Raw genomic sequence first — 21,430 nt, forward strand, 5'->3', positions numbered from 1 at the left:
CCTGGGCTATGACATGAGCAGGTCAATGAGATGGAGAACCTCAAACAAGGTCCCCAAACATGGCACTGTTGGAGCAAGTCCAGAGGAGGTCATGAGGTTGATAAAAGGACTGGAGCACCTCACCTGTGAAGACAGGCTGAGAAAGTTGGGGCTGTTCAGCCTAGAGAACACAAGAGCACCTTGAGCACGTGGAGACCTCACAGCACCTTCCAGTGTCTGAAGGGGCTACAGGGAAGCTGGGGAGGGACTCTGCATCAAGAACTACAGTGACATGACAGGGAGTAATGGGCACAAGTTGAAAGAAGGGACATTTAGACTGGATATAAGGAAGATTTTTTTTTTTTCCTGTGAGGGTGGTGAGACACTGGCCCAGGTTGCCCAGGGACGTTGTGGATGCCCCAACCTTGGCAGTGCTCAGAGCCAGGTCAGTTAAGGCCCTGAGCAATCCGTTGTAGTGGGAGGTGTCCCAGCCCATGGCAGGTGGGTGATTTTTAAGGTCCATTCCACCCCCTTAACGTTCTATAATTTCTAAAAGTCCTTCCAGAGTCATCCCTCTTGTTTTCTCTCAGATCTGGACCCAGTGATGGGCAACACAGGCTGTCCACCAGAACAGGGAAAATGATTGACAAATTTAGTCAAGACATCCTGCCAATCCACTGTCTCTCCAGCCCTATCTGGTTAGCCAAGAATTTGGGGCATTACACGCTGCCTGCTGATGTCACTGGACTTAAGCCAGCAAGACAATTTCACTGCTAACTTCAGTTATCTGGACCCGGTGACATGATCCCTTCCCACCTGCCCTTGCAGCATCCACCAGGGAGGATGTCCTGGTGGTTGATCCCAGGAAGTCAAGCAGCACCAATGCCCGCAAAAAAAAAATTCTCTGGAACTGCAAATGAAATCTGCACAGATAATTGGATTTTTCCACTCTCCACTAAAACTGAGTTCCACTGTTCATTGAAATCTGCCGTTTCCCAAGAGACAGCCTCCATGTATTGCCCCACACCTCCTACTGCCTTTGCTTTGGCAACATGGCAGCTTTTCCAGCCATGACATCAAGCCATGGACATCGAATGACAGGACCTTAAACCTCACCTCATTCCACTCCCTGCCATGGGCAGGGACACCTTCCACTATCCCAGGTTGCTCCAAGCCCCGTCCAACCTGGCCTGGAACACTTCCAGGGCTCTGGGCAACCTGTGCCAGGGCCTCACCACCCTCACAGGGAAGAATTTCTTTCCAATATCCCATCTAACCCTGCCCTCTGGCAGTGGGAAGCCATTCCCCTTCGTTCTGTCCCTCCAGGCCCTTGTCAGAACTCTTACGTTAGCACAGTTTGGGACGCTCTTTACTCCACGTGGTATCATCTCCAGCCAAGGCCCAAGAGTGCAAACCCACCACCCCACCCTGCTATCATGTGCTGCTGTATCTGTGGGTTTAACAGGAGGGCAAACCAAGCCATCTCCTCCACCACCAGCTCCTCAGGGAAGACAGGACCAGAGTCCTACAAGCAAGGTGTAAGATCATCCAGGTGTGATCCACACACCCTTTCTGCTCCTTCACTGCTCAGATCAGCAACATGACCATCAACTGGGGAAGCCTCTGAGGGCCCAAACCCTGTACCAAGTTCCTGCTGCACCTGGTGGGACATGGACACAATCAGCAGCATGAAACCAAGTCCTGTTTACTGCCAACAACACAGGTTTTTGCTTGGTGATGATGGGTGACAGCCAGCCACCATGGAGGAAGGGAGTGACTTGGCCAGGAAGGAGAATTTTCAGCTCTCCCTCTCCCACTGCCCGGAGAAATGGCACAAACCCGCAGAGTGCTCTGGTTTTTGTTAATGGCTTTTACGTAAGGGGAGCCTGGGATGAGTTCCTGCCAGGCCTTTCATGTACCAAGAGCTCTGCTGGCTCCCTAAATATGCACCATACCAGAAGTCTTTTACTTAATGAATTGCTCTCAGAAATATATCAAAGAGCTTCCTACTCGCCACAGCCTCACAAGGGGAATGCAAATAAAGTATTATATAAAAACTTCCCACTGGCTCTTTTTGGGGAAGAAAAAAAAAAAATCCAAACATAAAAGGGTTTAAAATTATTCCATTATCTAAACCTTCCTCATTTATAGAGGCAGTGAGGTGCTCAAATAGTATTTTGAGTACCTGGTCTTTGCCCCAGAGGCTCACACGGGGTGAGACCTAGCAAACCTTCTGGTGGTTTAGTGGAGCATGGCCATGCCATGCAGCAAACAGAGAGATCCCAGCAGGAAACCAGAACTACAGATGAGCTGAATACAATTGTGAGACCAGGATTTTCTCAGCACATGAGTTCACAAAATGTATCTCAGAAGATTCCTCCATGAGGAGACCATTTTCTCACAGCCATCCATCCACAGAACTGGAAAGACCAGGAGGTTTTAGTGGGAATTTTCTGTGGTTTTAAGCCACTTCTTTGTATGGGATGCCTATCTGCCAGCCTGTGGGAACTGACATCCATCTAGTCTCACACAGCTGCTAATATGTCTCACCAAGTGGTGCAAGAGCAGGACAAGTCTTGGGTGCTCTTTCCCACATATAGCAAACAACATCAGAAACCAGCAATTTAGGAATATCCTGGGCTGCAGGTTGCATCAAGACACCTCATTTTTACCCTTAAATTGTATTTTATTCAGAAATTGCTCTGAGCCCCACACTTGTACAACAACCAGTAGATGCTTATATACACACATACTGTATATAAATGCATAACACATACAAACTAAAAAAAATATTTCTTTTATTTTTCTTAACTTGCTGCCCAGAATTTCAAAGGCATCAGGTAGTCAGGAGGGCATAGGAGGATTATCAGGCATGGGAAAGTGAGCTTCTCTCTAGGCTTCCCTATAACCTTTAGGAAGCCAATTACTTCTGAAAATGCAAGCCTAGACTACTCTGTCTTCAGAGAAAATGAACCACATGCTGAATATATTTCCAGGACTAACCTAGATTTCCATATAAATACCCTTTCTGATGGCCAGGTTAGAACCACGTGAGGCATACCATGATCACTGATACATAACCCACATTTTAACAGTAGCTGAAGCCAGCAGAAATCTCAAATCCAAGTATTTTTCAACTAAGACTGGCAATGCAAAGATCTCGGCTGGAAACACAATAGGAAAACCAGGAATTCAATTTTCTGCCCAAACCCCTCAAATACATAAAAAACTGCAACATAAAAATGCCACCAAAACCAAACCAAACCAGACAAACCCAACCCTGTATTCCACTGGGAAATAATTAGCTGGCTTCTTCCTTAGCAGGTTTGAAAAGTGATCGATAATTTTAATTTAAGACAAACATCTTATTAATGATCTTTTTTTTCAAATATTGAAAGATTCTAGTGAAAACTTAACAGCCAGAAATGGTAATAAACTGCACCTGGTCCTCACCAGCAGCATTTCACTCATACATCAGTGACAGTGAAAGAAATGCTTGCCTGGACTGAGGAACAATAGCCTACAGCTCCTCTTTGGTGCCAAGTAAAATTTGTTACTCACAGTTAAAGGAAGCCAAACATGGAGAGAGATAATTACTAGCTCTGCTGCAGGCTGGGAGAGAGCCCAAACACAGGGTAAGCAGCTTGGGCATCAGGAAATGGTGTTTGTGTGTAGGAAAGGAGCTCCCTGTAGGAGGAGATCAAATACGTTTAATTCCGAGGGGAAAAAAAAAAACAAACCAGCAACAAAACCAAAAAACCCCCATGTAAGCTGAAACAAAAGACTGCATGGCACCAGGCAGATGGAGGATGTCAGGAAAATAAAACCCATGCACGACTCCTGCATCCTCCTGTGGTCCCCACCAGCCACTGGCATGTCAGCAGAGCCCTTGGGTAAAGAGCCAGGGACCTTCTTCCCCAGGGAAAGCCCCTGATGCACTCAAGGAAGCTCGATGGAAATGGCCAGCCTCCTGGCTGAACATCCAGCAGCAGTCTGCAGTGCTGGGAGGGAGCGTGGATGATGTTTTGCTGCTGAATATTTTGACACAGATCAAAGCTGCAATAAATCAAATCCACAATTCCGTCTGGCACCTTCAGGAGTTCATCCGAAGCAGCGCCTCTGTTCAGCACACACCTTCCTACACAGCAACACCCTGCCTTTGCTGGGTGCAGGTGTCAGTAGGGGTGCTCCCAGCATCCCTGCATCCGGGGCTGTGGCAGGGACAGGGTGCCTGACCCCCCTTCCCTCAGCCGAGAAGTCCCAGCATGGCTCCATGTGGGAGGAAGCTGTGCCCAAAATGAGAGCTGCAACATGCCCTGCTCAGACTGGCACAGCCTCTTGTATGCCCTGCAAGGGGCTCCCAGGTTCCCCCTCATGGACCCCACACACGGGACTGAATCTGGAGGACATCAAGCAGGGCAAGAGCACGAAAGCCACCAGCTTGAAGCCACATCTTCAGGTGGGACATCCATCAGCCACAACAACTGGAAATGCTGTTTCCCCTTCCCTCAGATGCCTCAGTCTCACATCTCCTTGGGCAAGTGGTGCTCTCACAGAGCTGATGGTTTCATGGTGACACAGCAGCTCCTCAACCAAGCGACAATGGTCAAAACAAGCCCACACCCTACCCAACCCTCTGCCGTGGGGGTACTCACATGAGGAGGGACAGCCTCCTCCAGCAGTGCTTGGTAAACGCTCCTCACTTGTGTTCACACCACAACCAAGCACCAAACCCGACTCACACCTGGCTCCTGTCACTGCACGACCAACACAGGCTCTCAGCACGTGCAACTTTGCTTCTTCTGCCAGCTCACCCTCTCAGCTGTTTAATGCTCTTCCCTCTAACACCATCCTTGTGCTGCAGCACATAAAAGAGAAGCCCAGCTACACAAAGACCCCTCATTCCAGCTACATCTCATGCTGCCAAATCAGCTCTGATGCTCCAAAAAGCTTCCTTGGAAAGGTGGCAATAAGAAAGTCTTCAGGAATAAATGTGATGCTCTGTATTTTTCCCCCTTTAAGCCCCTGGTGAACACATCCAACCACACATCAGGATGTTGCCCACCTCCCATGGTTTGGGCAGGAACGAGCTTTTGGATGCCAGGCAGAGGGACACATCTTCCCTCCCAGGGGAGAGGGAAAGCTGGCAGCACCTCCCAGGTGAGGCAGTGCAAGAAATAAAGGCAAAGGTCTGGGGAGGAGGAACTAAACACAAGCCCTACCTGGTTATGTTCATGAGACGACGAGCCCTTCCCTCGGGATGGGGAACAGCTGCCATCAAGCTGCTCGCTACAATCCGCTGTCCACTGCAAAAGGGATAAAAAAAGGGATTGTGTAAAATAATAGCTGGGCTGGGCAAAACTGCTGTGTCAGTCTACAGTGCACAGAAAACACCGTCCAGCCGTGGGCATCGCTGCACACGTGTGGTACCCCCTCCTTTTTGAGGATGATCCCAAAGGCTTTGGTTTGGAAATGCTCCACCCACTGACAGCGGGTACAGGGAAGATGCAGGAACAACTGTGGGAAAGCACTTGATATGGTGCTTTGCAGTAAAATCCAGCCCAAATATCTCCTTGCTGACTCTGATAGTGTTTGGAATATCACACACCAGGGTGGCTTGACTTTATCACTCTTTTCCATGGAATTCTTCCATGGAAAGTTGGGAAATTTCTGCTTTTCCCAACTCTTGTGTGCTTCAGGGATGGATATATGCCCTGAGCTGCCAACACCCTGTGTTTTCATTTTAAACAAAACAGAAAATGAGGATGGAACTGTAGGTTTGGCCATTGCCATACATGGCCATAGGGGATCAGCAGATGCTTAGGCCAGGTTGCCCCAAGGTTCGGCAGCAAGGTGCCTCCACCAAAATAATTGAATTTGGTGTCATTTGTTGCTTTGTTTTTTTTTTTTTCCCTAAAGAAATGAAGGGCTGCATCATACTGGTGAAAAAAAAAAAAAAAAAAGGCAATTTTCACTTGACAAACATGAGAGATGCTGTTTAATCCTAAAGTCATTTTGTCACTCCTTCAACAAAGCGAGGACTGACCAGTCCCTCTTCTGAGGTCCTTCATGCTGGAAGCACTTGGCTGCTCCAGAGACACTCAGTGCTTGGTACCATCACCAAGGATGATGTGCGAAGAAAATGAAAAGCCATTTTCATTGTTTTTTATACAAACTAACACCTGAGAGCTCCCTGACAGGTATGGATGAGGCCACAAAATAAGAGTCACCACTACAACTGCCCATGATCCCTGCTCTCATCAGAGAGCCCATTCTAGCTCACAGATGCAGGGATCTCAGTCTCCCCTCATTAAAGAGAGTGATGACTCTCTCTCTCCTGCCACCTCTGCTGACCCACCTGGACAGGCTCATGATGCCATCACTCTTGAGAGCCTTTTACCAGACCTATCCCTATCTCCTTTAACAATTTGGAGTGCAACCACATGCCTGGAAAGGTCTCTCAAGGTAAAAGCTCACTCATTATTGTCCACAGCAAAATATAATTGCATTTTTCCCTCTGACTTTCCTCTTTTTTTCCTGGTGGGAGCAAGGTTGAGGACATCCCCATCACAGGAAGATCCACATTTTGGGATTCTCTGAAGTGCTGATGGATTCAGCTCCCCTGAGAGCAGCATGGAGGATGTGCCTTTCCTTCCTGCCCCCAGCAAGGAGAGCAGTTGTCCAGGGATGCGGTACCATCCAAGCAACTCTCACACACATGTGAATGGATTTATCCACTCTCAGGCAGGGAAAACACTATTACAGCCATAAGGAAACAAACTGCAGGGAGATTAAGTAACTTGCCCAACATTAAAGATTTAGTTGCTGGCAGAACCTCGCAGTTAAAAACCATTTCCTTGGTCTCAGCTGAGTGCCTTTCCCCTAAATCCATCTTTCTCCCTCTGGCTTTCATTAAGAGGGAACGTGCCACCTTCCATCAGGCTGGCTTCCACCAGGGTTACTCCAGCCAGCTGCAGGATGTGAGCGTGTTTATTCCTTGCTTTGCTAAGAACTGATCAGGAAGAGAAAATCAGAAATAAAAATTCCTGATTATTTCTGATAGGAGGAAAAATGAAAACCTTTGTGAGACAAAAGATAATTCCTTCTTGGTGCATCCATTAAGACATGGCTTGATAAACGCAAGTGACCTAAGTGAAAGCCCATCCTCACTTTTTGTCTACTATACAGCCCTAGAAATACAAAATGCTGCGTTTTGATGAAGTTTCACAATAAATCCTAATTAAACTTCCGCATCAGTGGTCTGGGGTACAACCACATTTAGCTGCTCCATTTGAGGCGCCTCTAAAAGTGGTTTAATTAAAAGAGTCAGATCTTTCATTCAGATCATTCATTTCATTTAGAGTTCAGATCTTTCATTATTAGGAATTTTTCTTTCAAAATAGAACCCAGCCATCTTGAAAGAGAACAGTCTCAGAACTGACATTAAAAACTCAGCAGCTCCTTTTTTCCAGGGCAGGCCAGGAAGGAAAGCTAAAATGCCATTTCCACAACTGGAAGATGGATTTGGTTGCTGTAATCAAGGATTTTAATGCAAAAACTGTATATGGTTTTCAGAGAATTAGAAATTTTTGTCCTTAAGATGCAGAAGGAGCCCAGGCTTATTGGCAGAGCAGTGGACAGGCTGGAAGAGGTTGTAAAACTTTGTCTATTAATTTATTTCTAATTCAATACTACTTCTGAACTTGACACGTTAATAAGTAGAACTTGTCTGTTTGACCTGAAGCCCCTCCAAAGCATCACTTCAAACACAGACATCTTCCAGCCTTTGGTTAAAAAATACACTTTGGATCACTAGATTTTTAAATATATTTTCTCCTGCTTCTAAGGGCTTTGATCCTCAAATTGTAAAAGACCTCTTCACCAAAACCTGTTCTTAAAAAGGTTCCTTTAGTAATTTCTTTACACTGAGGTGGTATGAAAACAGGTCTGGAGCTCTGCGTCAGATCCTCAGTTCCAGCAAACCTGCAGAGCTCAGACAGATCAGATCAAACACTGCTGATACCAGATAAAGAAGGGATCCCTCATATACAGAATTATGGAATGGTTTGGGTTAGAAAGGATCTTAAAGCCCATCTCATTCCACCCCCTGCCAAGGGCAGGGACACCTTCCACTAGACCAGGTTGCTCCAAGCCCCATCCAACCTGGCCCGGAACACTTTCAGTGATGTGCCTTGAGACCATAAAAAACCAAACCCAGCATCAGGAGACTGCTACCAGCAGGCTGGAGACCTCAAACACATCCCCCAACAAACAAGCTGCCCAAACCCCAGAGTTTTATCACATCCTGCTTCACATCCAAACCCTGGAGAAGCTAAGCCTACAAGCCACCAGCATGCCCCAGCCCCTCTCCCACCCTCCAGAGAGCCTTTCACCCACCTGTGAGACGTGGGACTGTGTCTTCTCGCTCTCGCCGTCCCCCTCAGTTTTGTCTGTGAGCAGCCCCTGGACCTGGTACTCCAGGACGTAGCTGTCGATGAAGCGCTCCAGCTCCTCAATCTCCTGGGAGCGGCTGCTCCCCGCCTCCGAGGAGGCTGATGCCACTGAGGAGCTCTCCATCCCTTCAGGGGACACGCCGGGAACACAGGGGGCCTGAGAAAGCGGGACAAAGAAAGACAGCAAGGAATTATTTCCCGGTAATGATAAAAAAGATTAAAAAACCCAGCAGACAAAGCCTATTGGCTACCACAGGCAGGATATTTTTTGCTGTATGTCTGCATTTCCAGTAATATTTATAATAATCCTAGGTGGTTGCATTTAGGGTTTCCAGGCATGCAAAAAATGTTCCATTTCTGTAATATTCCTGCATTTAAGGACAACAGACATATTTCCTGTCCTCCTGCTTAAAACCCAAACTGCTGAAAACCTCCAGACATATGCACAGGAGAAAAAAACCCCCACACTAACATGTTTGATTTAATAAATCCAAAGCACTAGTTGTGCTGGATATGGGTGAGAAGCTGGGGGTAATGGACAAGGGTGAGGAAGAGGATGATAACTGATAAGCTTCTCTAGGGCAGTGGCAGTAAACAATGGTGCGACTGTCAATGGTCCAGTGAGGAGGCGAAACAGAGATCAGAACAGAATTCACTTTTAAAACCTCTCGCTGCAGAAAACTGGCTCTACAGAAGATGCAGGGGATTTATAATGCTCTTCTTCCTGTTTCTCCAGGGCTCAATGCCAGTAACACCATAAAGAAAAGAAACCACCAGCTCCTGGAACTGTGCTGGGCATGGCACTGCTCTCTGCTCCCTGCGACCAGGGCAGGACCCAAGGAAATGGCTGGAGCTGTGCCAGGGAGGTTTAGGTTGGAGATCAGGGAAAGGTTCTTCCCCCAGAGGGTGCTGGGCACTGCCCAGGCTCCCCAGGGAATGGGCACGGCCCCGAGGCTGCCAGAGCTCCAGGAGCGTTTGGACAGCGCTGCCAGGGATGCCCAGGGTGGGATTGCTGGGGTGTGTGTGCAGGGCCAGGAGCTGGGCTCTGATCCTTGCAGGTCCCTTCCAGCTCAGGATATTTTATAATTCTATGTTTGGAAAGAACGAGGCCTTGGAGCAGTGTCTTGTGGTAAGACCCCTATTCCTCCTTCCCTGCAGCTGGAGGGGAGAAGACACAGGAGCTCCCAGCACACTGCAGGACACAACAACTTCATCTCTCTCCTTCACCAGGAATGGGTATTTAAGAGTCTGCTTTGAGATGAGTATAAAATTGCTAAGCAAATTCGGAGTGAGTCACATGCCATCCGGAAGGGAAGGGGGGGAAAAAAATATCTGTTCCCAGCTCATGTAATTTCCAGCTCCTGAATTATTTTCTTCTCTGTCACTTCTGAACAATTGTGGCTTCATTTGGAAACTGCAGAGAATGAGCAGTACTGGCCTAAAGGATTTCATCTGCTCGAGGAGTTATTCCCAAATGTGCCCAGACTGTCAAAAAGGCTCATTATGTAGATCAATATCACACATTCGCTCCTGAACAAAAATCATGTGGCATACTAAAAAGGACAAAGAAAAAAGAAAAAAGTCAAGAAAGAAAAAAGAAGGAGCCCTGGAGGAGGGCATGCTTCTCTCCTTTTCACTAATTAGTGCCAATTACCAAATGGAAAGCACCAATTATTAAACAGAAGGTACTAAAGAAAGAGTTGGGAGCATAGGAGACTCCCATGAGTCCTGGAGGGGTGTGATGGCATGGGGAGATGGCATGAGGCAGGGGACAAATGATACAGGTGGCATCACTCGGGATGGAGTGAGCAGGGTCAGAGGTTATCCTCCATCCCACTGGGCCACACGTTACAAAGCCCAAAGTTTTTTTGCCTATTTTAGGGTTTTTTGAGGGCGGCACTGGAGGAAACCAAGCCCAGGGCACTCCCCTGGGGATGCTCCGCGTTGAATACCCATGATAAAACATGAAGTAGAAGAAGAACTAGCACATGCCTCCACTTTTGGGGTGCCCAACCAGCATTTTGTCAAGTAGCAACAGGAGAGATGGCAAACTGAAAGGAAACACATCTGTCAGAATTCACCAGGTCCAGGAAACAAACACAAACCACATATTTGAGATATTTGTGGATCTCTAGTGGGAAACTCTGAAACCAAATCATCTTGTGGTACCTTCACCTCCCCCTAAAGGAAACCATCACTCAACTCCTGCTCTTCCTGGTGATCTGTGCCTGGAGCTGGTTTCCCACCTCACCTCGCCCTCAAAACACGTACAAAAAAGAGGTTTTCAAAGAAAAACCCAAACCCACACTTGAGCATCAAAGCATTTGGCATCTTCCCACACTGAGCAAACAAATGCTCATGAGAGCTCTTCATGAAGCAGTGATCCCTTGGCTCTGCGCTGGCTCAGCACCTACCACAAAGGATTCCCAGACCCCAGGTACATTCCTTAATCATAATTAAGAGAGATCAACTTCAAATTTGCACTTTTTTCCCTCCCCTCTACTTTGTCAAAGCACAAAGTCCATAAGTTTTGGGAGTTTGAAAATTACCTTCCAAATCTTTCCTATCCCTGAAAGTGTCCAAGGCCAGGTTGGATGGGCCTTGGAGCAACCTGATGCAGTGGAAGGTGTTCCTACCCATGGCAGGGGGTTTGAGCTAGAGGACCTTGAAGGTCCCTTCCAACTTAAATCACTGTAGAATTCTATGATTTTACAGAACCCATGTTGTGCTCATTACTGTGATCATTAAAGAAGGAATCATCAGCAGAAGAAGTCAACAGAAGTGCAAATGGCTTACTATAACTTAGTAATTATCAGCATTACTGTAATGTATAATTATTATTAATAGCTGTTATTAAGGGTGATCTAAATGGGGTTCTTGCTCTAGCAAGACTTATGCAGTTTTTATGGCAATTATATAGTTTTACCATTCATCAGCAAATAATAAGAACAAGCCTTTTTTGTGACACTTGTGGGCTCATTCCCTTTCTCCCAAAGGTGCTCCAGGCTTGCTGAAATTGTGGAAACAAGTAGTGAGTTTGATAGGTGAAATACTGCAATGGAGAAGGAACCCACTTTGGGTTGGGAAGGCAACAGGAGAGTGGAACTTGCAATCAGAATGATACAAGAAACGGTGAGTCCGTGATGAGAAGACCACAGACACACAGGACAGTGACGTATTTCCATCAGCTCATTGCAGGCTGGGTGAGAGGACCCCACACCCACATCCTCCCCCAGGGAGGAGGCTCCAGCCATTCTCCTCCACACCAAAAGCTCTCCAAAACCTGGACTTCAGCAGCCTGGCAGCGCCAAGACAGCACAGGCAGGGCAACTTCACACAGCTCTTCCCCTGGGGTGAGACCCACCTGTGTCCCAGCCATGCCAAGGGATTCCAGCCCTCCAAACAAACACCATTCCCTGAGGCGAGGAGCTGGGGCTTCTGGGCAAAAACACGCTGGCACAGCAACATTACAGCAAAACTGCTACCCATAAAGAGATCTTCCTAAAACAATTCTTACAGTACCATTGAATCATGGAATTGTTTAGGTTGGAAATGCCCTTCAAGACCATTGAGTCCAACCATTCCCCCAGCACTGCCAAGGCCACCACTGACCCATGTCCCCAGGTGCCACATCCACACGGCTTTTAAACTGCTCCAGGGATGGAGGCTCCTCCACTGCCCTGGGCAGCTCTGCCAGGGATGGACAGCCACTTCCATGGAGGAATTTTCCCCAATATCCAACCTTGACTTCACCTGAGGCTGTTCCCTCTCCTCCTGTCCCTGTTCCCTGGGAGCAGAGCCCGACCCCCCCGGCTGCCCCCTCCTGTCAGGGACTTGTGCAGAGCCAACAAGGTCCCCCCTGAGCCTCCTTTGCTCCAGGCTGAGCCCTTTCCAGCTCCCTCAAGCCGCTCCTGGGGCTCCAGCCCTTCCCAGCTCCGTTCCCTTCCCTGGACACGCTCCAGCCCCTCCATGTCTCTCTTGTCCTGAGGGGCCCAGAGCTGCCCCAAGGACTGAAGCACCAGCACCAGCATCCCCAGGACCTTTTCCCAGCTTTCCAGCCCCTCTGCCCGAGCCTAGAGCTTTAGGGGCCTGGGGTGACCCAAGTGCAAGCCAGTTCTTGCTCCAATTCATCCAGACAAACCCACATCCTGACCTGCTGTTAGGCCAACAACACCACACCTTGCTCCTACGCCGAGGTCCAACGTGATCGAGCATCCGCAACGGAAAGAAAATGAATAGATTGCTTTTCCCAGTGTTTTGCTTCTGTTGGATGGATGCTAAGAGCCTAAAATGCTTTTGCACACATGGACGAATTTCTTTGAAGGTTGTGGCTTCCAAAGCAAGAGAAACAGGAACACAACACTGTCACACATGCCAAATTGGTGAAAGTTGGAAGCAGATTTACCTGACAACTACACATCCAGGTGCTAATACCCAATGCCAAGGCCTAGGTAAGGCCACTGAGAAAGAACTCTAAAATACAGAGTTCAGGCAGAACTACTTCCTGCATTTGGCTTCTTCACACCGGAACAGAAATTCAGTTATTGAAAGGTGTAACCACCACCAATCCCAAGAAAGGGCAACTGCCCAGCCCATCTTTCCAACAACATGGCCTCCCTCAGCTGTTCAGGCTTAAATGACTGACTTAAGGCATTTAACTGGAAAACCCATGTCTCTTCCTTACTTATCCTCCAGTTAAACACTGAAAAAATCCCAGGCCAATCCTCCATTCCTCTGTGACTCCAAAGTGAAGTCAGGAGGAATGCAGAGCATCCTTTATGCATACAAGATTTATTTCTCAGAAATGCCATTACAGGCCAGCTGCTGCAGAGGCAGGCTGTGACAGGCTACAGAGCTATCCTGACAGATCCCTGAAAGCCTTTGTCTTGCCACATGGGATTTATCATCCCAGAGTTTTCTAGGAACAAGAGATGCCTCCTATAAAAGGCAGCTGCGGTGCAAATTCTTCACGTACCAATGCAGCCACCTGCTTCCAGAATGTTCTGTGATAGGACATCCAGCATCCCTCTTGTGTTAGTTCTCCCTTGGGAGTTTATCATAGACTGTGATCCAGCAGGTCCCTTCTGCTCTGAGACACCTGGGACATGAACTGAGGAACAGCTCAGCAGCCGAGATTTGTCCATACCTGAATGCAATGATGGTAAAACTGAACCAAACCTGATCCCCAGGGAAACACAGGGAAGGGCCCCATCCCGGTCCCAGACATCACATCCTCTCTCATGAGCGACCAACACCAACTTTCACATCTCTTGTCCAGGCTCCAAAATCCCCCATACATGAGAGATACTTTGACCACACAGACCAGGGCAGAGCAGATAGCGCAGGACAACCCTTCTACTTCTTATCTACTTATCAGCACCTTCCGGTCAGGTGAAACCCTCTGTGTGCCTCCACTCTGCAAACAACCATGCACCAGCTCACACTCTGACAGCAGCACAGGCACAAAGACCTTTGACTGTCTGCGTTTGGGGCTGGAACTCCTGGCCATCAGCACGGCTTGGTTCCCAGCATCTCCTTTTAATGAGCCCCTTCTGTAGCAATATTTTCCCTCTCCTCATCCAGCCCATTTCCAACAACAAGCAATTAGCAATGTGTCTCTCTCAAGCGGTGAGAGTATCTCAGAGAACGAGATGAGCAGTTTATCTTTACTGCTGGCAGGCAGCTCTTGTACCCAGCCACCCGCAGGAACAGTTACTAGGGAAAATAAAAGCAACAGAGATGAACCATGACTCCCTGTACCCAGGTACTGCTGCATCTCCACAAAGCATCAGGTCTCTTTCTTGGATTTGCTACTCTAAAACCAATACCTTTCCAGACACCAAAACATCAAGTATGGAAATGTAAATTATTACACCCTGGATCTGAGCCTTTTCTAATTAAAATGTAAACACCTTTGAAAACCACATCGAGTGTTTACTGCTGGGGGCCAGCCTTGGGCTTTTCAGATACTGATGCATGCACAGTTGGCTGAGCATTTAATGTATTTCACCATCCCTCCCATCTCAGGTCTGGTTTCTGGTACCTGGTGATGCAGAAAAACCCCAGTGACTGGACAGGACAGGACAGGAGCCCACCAGCTTCCACACTGCAGTGCCACTCACAAGCCTGGCACGAACACAGCAGGCAAACACCATGGTGCATTGAAACAGAGCCATTAAAACAAACCCAGAAGTAAATGGGGAGAAAAAACAGAGGGACACTCAAGTGCTGCAGAATCCAACCCAAAACAGCCAGCTTGATTCAGCAAGGAAGGGCGAGCAGTAACCAGAAAGCCAGAAATCCCTGATTCTCACCCAGACAATAATTTATTATGTAGCTTGCTTCCCTGCAATAAGCAGCTCTTCGTGGTTGGAAAGTGGATCTTTTTTCTTCTCTTCTTTTTAAACAAAACCAAAAGCCACATCACCCTTAGAAACATAAAGACTTTTAGTGTGTCAAATCCGTGCATGAGGTTGGAGTGGTTTTCCACCAGATGGGTTTCCTTGCCTGAGGGAAGACATTACCTTTGGCTTGTGATAGATATTATCAAAATAGAAAAGGAAAAAACAGCACCCAGCTAAGAAAACTACTATCTGAACATCAGGTGAGTGGAGGTGGGTTTATGGGCTCACCCCATGGGATGCTCCTCTGCAGGGGATGTCACGGCAAGGAGACTGCTGGAGCATCACTCTGGCTGCAGCAACAACAGCAAGGAATGCTCACAGATTTTGATACAAATTCAATACATGGAAATGCATCAGCATTTCTAGATATAAAATCTGAAACAGGTCATAAAAAGCCTCCAATCAACAACCCCTGAATTGTGAACAGCCTGAGTTTTATAACCTATTTTACACTGGTTCATGCTACAAACTGTGACTTAAGCCAGACATAATCAATTTCCACATTCCCCTGCTCCTGCTACAAGCTAATGGAACGAGAGCCAATGTTACATCTTACCCTTGTTATTTTTCACCTTTAGAAAGGAAAATGTTGCCAGGTAAAGATATCGAACAATTATTATGAATATCTGAAGAAACAGCATTTCACACACGTTCTCCTCTTTGGAGCTGCACTGCTTCTCCTTGGAGAGCACAGAGCATCACTCCAGCAGCTGGGCAGGATGTGATGGCTGCAGGGATCATGCTGGGAGACACGAACCAAGGATGTTCTCCTGCCAGATGAGCTTGCACACGTGCACCATGCACCTGTGTGTGCACCTCTGCGATGCACCTAGCAGGTCACAACACCTGTCTTCTGCCCAGCTCTTTTGGCACCACAAGGGATGAGCCATGATCCCATGGAAGCAGCAACCAGGGTGCAAAACTCCCTGTGCAGGCAGAGCTCTGCAGGCAGAGAGCACAGCCCACATCCTAAACAAAAGCATCACAACCACAAGCTGATCCATACACAGTCGCTCGCGTGCCCGTGCCGGCTGCCGTGCATCATCCTTTGTAAATAAATGAAGGGAAACCATTATCAGGAAGGAAATCTTTTCTTTCCAGGCACCCAGGCAATATAATGGGCACTTGGGCTGTGAAAAGCTCTGTAATCCTAAAAGACACATCCAACTCTAAGTTGAGATGTCAACCTGCTGAAGTAATCCATCCTGCTGGTGGCTGCCGACGGGAGGGATTGGGCAGGAGCAGAGCATCCTGGTCAGCAGCAGGGCAGGCGTGGAGGCTGCTTAATCCCTATTAAATCATGCCCCTGGTTCACTGGCAAAAAGCATTTTTGTGCCTGTATACCAGCTTGGAGCAGCATTCAGACAACATACCTTGGCCACCAGCCAAAACTCTGGAGCTGCCACTCTGGATGGATTTTATGCTAGCAGGAGCTAGCTGGTCCTCTCCTCCTGGGAATCCTAGGATCACAGAACAGTCTGGGTTGGAACAAACCTTTAAAGGTCATCCAGTCCAACCCCTTGCCATGGACAATGGCACCTCACACTAAACGAGGCTGTTCCAAGTGCTATCCAACTCAGCCTTGGACACTGCCAGGGATCCAGGGGCAGCCACAGCTGCTCTGGGCACCCTGGGCCAGGGCCTGCCCACCCTCACAGACAGCAATTCCTGCCCAATATCCCATCCAGCCCTGCCCTCTGGCACTGGGAAGCCATTCCCTGTGTCCTGTCCCTCCATGCCTTGTCCCCAGTCCCTCTGCAGCTCTCCTGGAGCCCCTTTAGGCCCTGCCAGGGGCTCTGAGCTCTCCCTGGAGCCTTCTCTTGTGCAGCTGAACACCCCCAGCTGTCCCAGGCTGGCTGCAGAGCAGAGGGGCTCCAGCCCTGGAGCATCTCGGTGGCCTCCTCTGGACTGGCTGCAGCAGCTCCAGGTCCTTGTGCTGTTGTTCCCCAGGGCTGGGGCAGCTCTGCAGGTGGGGTCTCCCCTGAGCGGGGCAGAGGGGCAGAATCCCCCTGCCCTGCTGCCCACGCTGGGGATCAGCCCAGGGCACGGGGGGTTCAGGTCCAGCTCTCCCCCACAGCACCCCCAGGTCCTTCTCCCAGGGCTGCTCCAGCTGCTCATCCCTATCCTGGATTGATCCCAGGGATTGCCCCGACCCTGGTGCAGCTCCAGCACTTGGCCTTGTTAAACCTCAGAGGTTCCCATCCTTAAGGATTCTCACCTCCACCCCCACCACCTGCTTCTCTTCACCACAGCTGTCCCCTTTTTTGGAAATGAATCTCTTCTATGCAACAAGGCTAGGGACAGGAGAGCCTCAGGTGCATCCCAAATTCAATGCTTCTGAAAGGGGAAATAGGAATGAGGAAGCAAGAAGATTTTTGAAACACCAGCCACCTTCTGCACCATCAAAAGCAAATCTTCCCTGGGTTGCTGCTGCTACAACCAAAGGGAGCAACCCTTCCCAGCCTTGGGTATGGTGCTGGTTGGGATGGGGTTACATGAGGAAGAAGATGTGAAGGAGAGACAATTCCCTCTGACCCAAGGATGGCTCACTCCCGGGGATCTCTGTGCATTCTGCCCAACGTGAGTTGCTCAGCTGGAACTGGAAAGAGAAATCATCAGTAAACCTGTGCCACATTGCAGAGGAAAGTGGACAACAACTTACCAAGTCCTCTCTGAGCTAGTTAAGCTCAACTGAAAAACTCCATGCACAAATGAGTATATTCAGAGATTTTCTGAATCTTTAATTAGCTTCAGTTCTTAACAAACAAACAAAAGCCCTAAAAAATCCCACTCAACAACACCCACAAACAAATAAAATTTCCCAAACCTGCCTCTGGACCCCCACTACTCCACTGTGTTCTAATGTTTAAGTTATAAAAGAAGCAGCAGATTGGTTTTTACATCACAACCACCCTGGGACCATCAGTCATTGACCTTATCAGTGCCCATAGGGCAGCAGCCATGAGATGAGATACTCTAAATATTCTAGTGGAAAAGAATAGGATTTGGGGAAAGTACAATTCCTTCTGCAATTCTGTACATGCAGAAGGAAAAGCAGATGTTTCCTCATACTGTTTCTGGTAATAATAATAATAATAATAAATTAAGAGTCAGGAAACCAAACGAAAGGCCTGGAGAAGCACATGGGGAAAGGGAATCCTGTGGGGTCAGTGTCCAACACCACATGAACAGGTTCACCATGACAAAGGTGGCCACAGCCAGCATTCCCCATGCTCTTCCCAACTTTTGGAAGCTTCTGCTTGGCAGAGAAAGGCACAGCCTGATAGACACCCCAGCAAGGCATTTGACTCCCATATTTTTGACCCCAGACTGAGCCAGTCACCAAAGCTTTTCCTTCACCTGGAAGTTGTAGGTTGGACAGTGTCTTCCTTAGCTCCTGCTCCTGCAGACATGAACTGGATGTGGTCAGGACAGTCAGCTTCCATCCAGCAAAGTGATTGCATTATGGAAAAGTGACTCCCACTTCAATCAGAGGGACCATCCAAATTCAACTGTGACTGCTGTGGGCAAAGAGCGTCATCTAAGGCAGCTCTCACAGCTTGAGACAATCACAGAATCTCAGAATTGTTTGGGTTGGAAGAGGCCTTAAAGCCCATCCAGTTCCACCCCGTGCCATGGGCAAGGACACCTTCCACTGTCCCTGGTTGCTCCAAGCCGCAATGTCCAACCTGGCCTTGGACACTTCCAGGGATGGGGCAGCCACAGCTGCTCTGGGCACCCTAGGCCTGCCCACCCTCACAGGGAAGAATTTCTCCATAAAAGAGTTTCTTCCTAGATGCCCTTGCAGAACCTAAATCCACTTTTCAGCCTACAAGGATCTCATGCCATACTCTCCCACATAATTTCCCACTGCAACTAGGAGAACAAATGTGATACCCAGATGGACCCGGGTTTCACACTGGGCCCCCAGCAGCTGCCCCAGGAAGGGACATAATGCAGCACAGGCACCCACCAAGGGCCTCACCAAGCCCAGGGATGCTGCTGTGTGGCAGGGATGGGCTCCCTGTGAACCCACCACACTGACAAAGTCCCAGCAGCAGGAACGCCCAGCCTAGGATGGGGTGGGGGATCAGACCCTCCCCAAGCTTTGCTTTGTACAAGGAGCATGAACCAAGCCCACGAGCTTAACCCTCCTCTCAAATCCATCCCCAGCTTTCAGCTCCTTCCAGCAGCTGATGAGACAGCTTGAATCAATTCACCAGGAGAACGCCTGCCTTAGGGAACCAGCCCAAAAATACCAAGCACCTCCCCAGACAGGAATTTTTGGGAGCTACTGGCCAGCCACCAGCCTCCCTTCTGAGGCTTGAAGCGCATTTTATTGCGATCACTCCCAGACTATCACTCTGTTGGGTGCTCTGCACCAGCAATGCTGCTGCAGATCTCCAAAAATTCCCTTCCCAGGTGGCACCACTCCACCTGTGGTTATTCCCCCTTAAATTGCAGTGAGTCAGGAGTGACAAGAAGCCAGCAATGGGGGTGGGAAGAGCAGCCTGATGACCCCCAGGGTATAAAGATGCTGCAAGCACTTGCACATCTATCACCCAAGGGACCTCTGGGTTTGATTAATAACAGGAAAATGAAGCAGCTTCACTTGGCTGAGTCCTGGCAGGCAGGAGCAGGACAGGGAGGTGCTTGTTATTACAAAGCAAATAGAAAGACAGGTACTTCCAGGACACAACAAGTAATCTGTTTTGAAATGAACATGAGCTTGGGGAGTGCCTATTTACCTCCATCAGCAGCAAGGATAGCTGGGACTGGCCCTGATCAAGACAGCTTTGGGATTCACCGACCCTGTGATCTTCCCTGCTGTCAGTGTCCTTGACACCAGTCCCTTCTGCTAACCCCAGGTCTCGGATCACAGAATGCTTTGGGTTAGAAGGGATCTTCCAGTCCCACCCCCTGCCATGAGCAGGGACACCTTCCACTATCCCAGGTTGCCCCATCCAGCCTGGCCTTGGACACTTCCAGGGATGGGCCAGACACAAATTCCCTGGGCAACCTGTGCCAGGGCCTCACCACCTGATTTTTTCCTAATATCTAACCTAAAACTCCTCTCTGTCAGTTTGAAGCCATCCCTCTGTGTCCTGCCACTCCAATAGCCTCTCTCTGTCTTTCCTGTAGGCTCCCTTCAGGCACTGCAAGAAAGCCCTGTTGAGTCCCAGTGCTGCTGCTGGTGTACTGGGGACAAGGACCTCAAATTTGTTCCAAAATACCCTTGAGCTGCTCTTTGTGTCCACCTGTTGCACCCACCATGGACCCAAATGTGCCATGCACTACACATGTGACTGGGGTGTCACCAGCTCCTCCATCCCGCCTCGCTTCCCTCTCTTGTAAAACACAAACCCTGTTCTTTTATTTCATGGGACACTAAATTTCCACAGCTCTCCATTACAGTGTAAAATAATTTAAAGACACATTTCATTTGGGATTGAAATGGGACTTGACATTATTTTGTTTCCTGTTTCAACAAAATACCTGCTCTCATTGAACCCAGCTAAAAACACCCTTATCCCCCACAACTATCCTTGGCACAATGATTTTTCTACAGGCTAATTAAGCAAAAAAACCAAAAAATAGAATTAGCATTAATTATTTGTTGAGGAGAATTCACAGTATCTGAGGATAACTTGGGGTACCCACCCAAAGGATCATGGGGGGAGGGCTGCAGGGGCAGCACAGGGGAGCAGCATCAGCAAGCTTCAGCAGAAACATCACAGCAGGATGCCTGCTATTCATGTACCTTTGACTTCAGAGATTAAATAGAGAGCCCAAACTATATTGCTTTGCAGAAAAAAAGGGGAGAAAAAAGGGAAAAAAAAACCGAGATGAGGGATAATTTAATTAATCAAGGGACTGTTTAGTGCTGTACACCCAGATGGTGTCTCACATCAAAGGGTTTTGAAGGTGAAGCCTCACCATTCCCTGCTTTTGGGTGCCTGCACAGGATGCCCATCCAAGGGGTCTTTTATGACTGACCACTTCAGCAGCAGAGTTTAACAGGGGACTGGAAAAGGCACTTCTGCAACAAATTATGCAGTATCAATGATAAAGAAAATAAACCTCATTCTTAGTGCTGAGGTAGTGCAGGACTTGGAAGCTTCAGGGGAAGATGCAAAGAATGCCAAGATAAACACACAGCTCTGGGGCTTGGGGCAGGCTCTTCCCACTCCCTCTAGAGCTTTTATAGAACCATGAATGTTTTGGGTTTGAAGGGACTTTTAAAACCATCCAGTTCCACCCTCTGCCATGGGCAGGGACACCTTCCACTATCCCAGGGTGCTCCAAGCCCCGTCCAACCTGGCCTTGGACACTGCCAGGGATGGAACAGCCACAGCTGCTCTGGAAAGCCTGTGCCAGTGCTTCCTGAAAACCCTGGTACCTCCACGGGAATACCTTGCTGCTGGTGAGCATTCCCACATGTCCATGACATCCAAAGGCCTTCCAGCACCAAGAACCAGAGGTGACACCTGGCAATCAAGCCCCACATGTCCCCTCCTGCAGTGTGGGACAAGGGTCATGCTTCTCCTCTGTCACAGTCTCCAGAGGAACAGAATTCATCCCTGAAGAAGCAAA

General features: G+C 48.5%; 1 protein-coding gene across 6 annotated transcripts in view; it reads right to left on the reverse strand.

Annotated features, from left to right (window-relative positions):
- CTIF (cap binding complex dependent translation initiation factor) overlaps nucleotides 1-21,430 on the reverse strand; it is a 149,031-nt gene that overhangs the window by 111,213 nt on the left and 16,388 nt on the right. For 5 of the 6 annotated variants that reach the window (XM_039566811.1, XM_039566810.1, XM_039566813.1 and 2 more), the window contains exons 2-3: nucleotides 8,377-8,589; nucleotides 5,202-5,285 (exon numbers count right to left, since the gene is read on the reverse strand). In XM_039566811.1, coding sequence (XP_039422745.1) covers nucleotides 5,202-5,285; nucleotides 8,377-8,589 — 297 coding nt within the window. The remainder of the gene's footprint in view (nucleotides 1-5,201; nucleotides 5,286-8,376; nucleotides 8,590-21,430) is intronic. The other variant, XM_039566815.1, reaches the window with a different exon arrangement.

The sequence above is a fragment of the Corvus cornix genome, chromosome Z (genome assembly GCF_000738735.6).
Source record: "Corvus cornix cornix isolate S_Up_H32 chromosome Z, ASM73873v5, whole genome shotgun sequence".
NCBI lineage: Eukaryota > Metazoa > Chordata > Aves > Passeriformes > Corvidae > Corvus > Corvus cornix.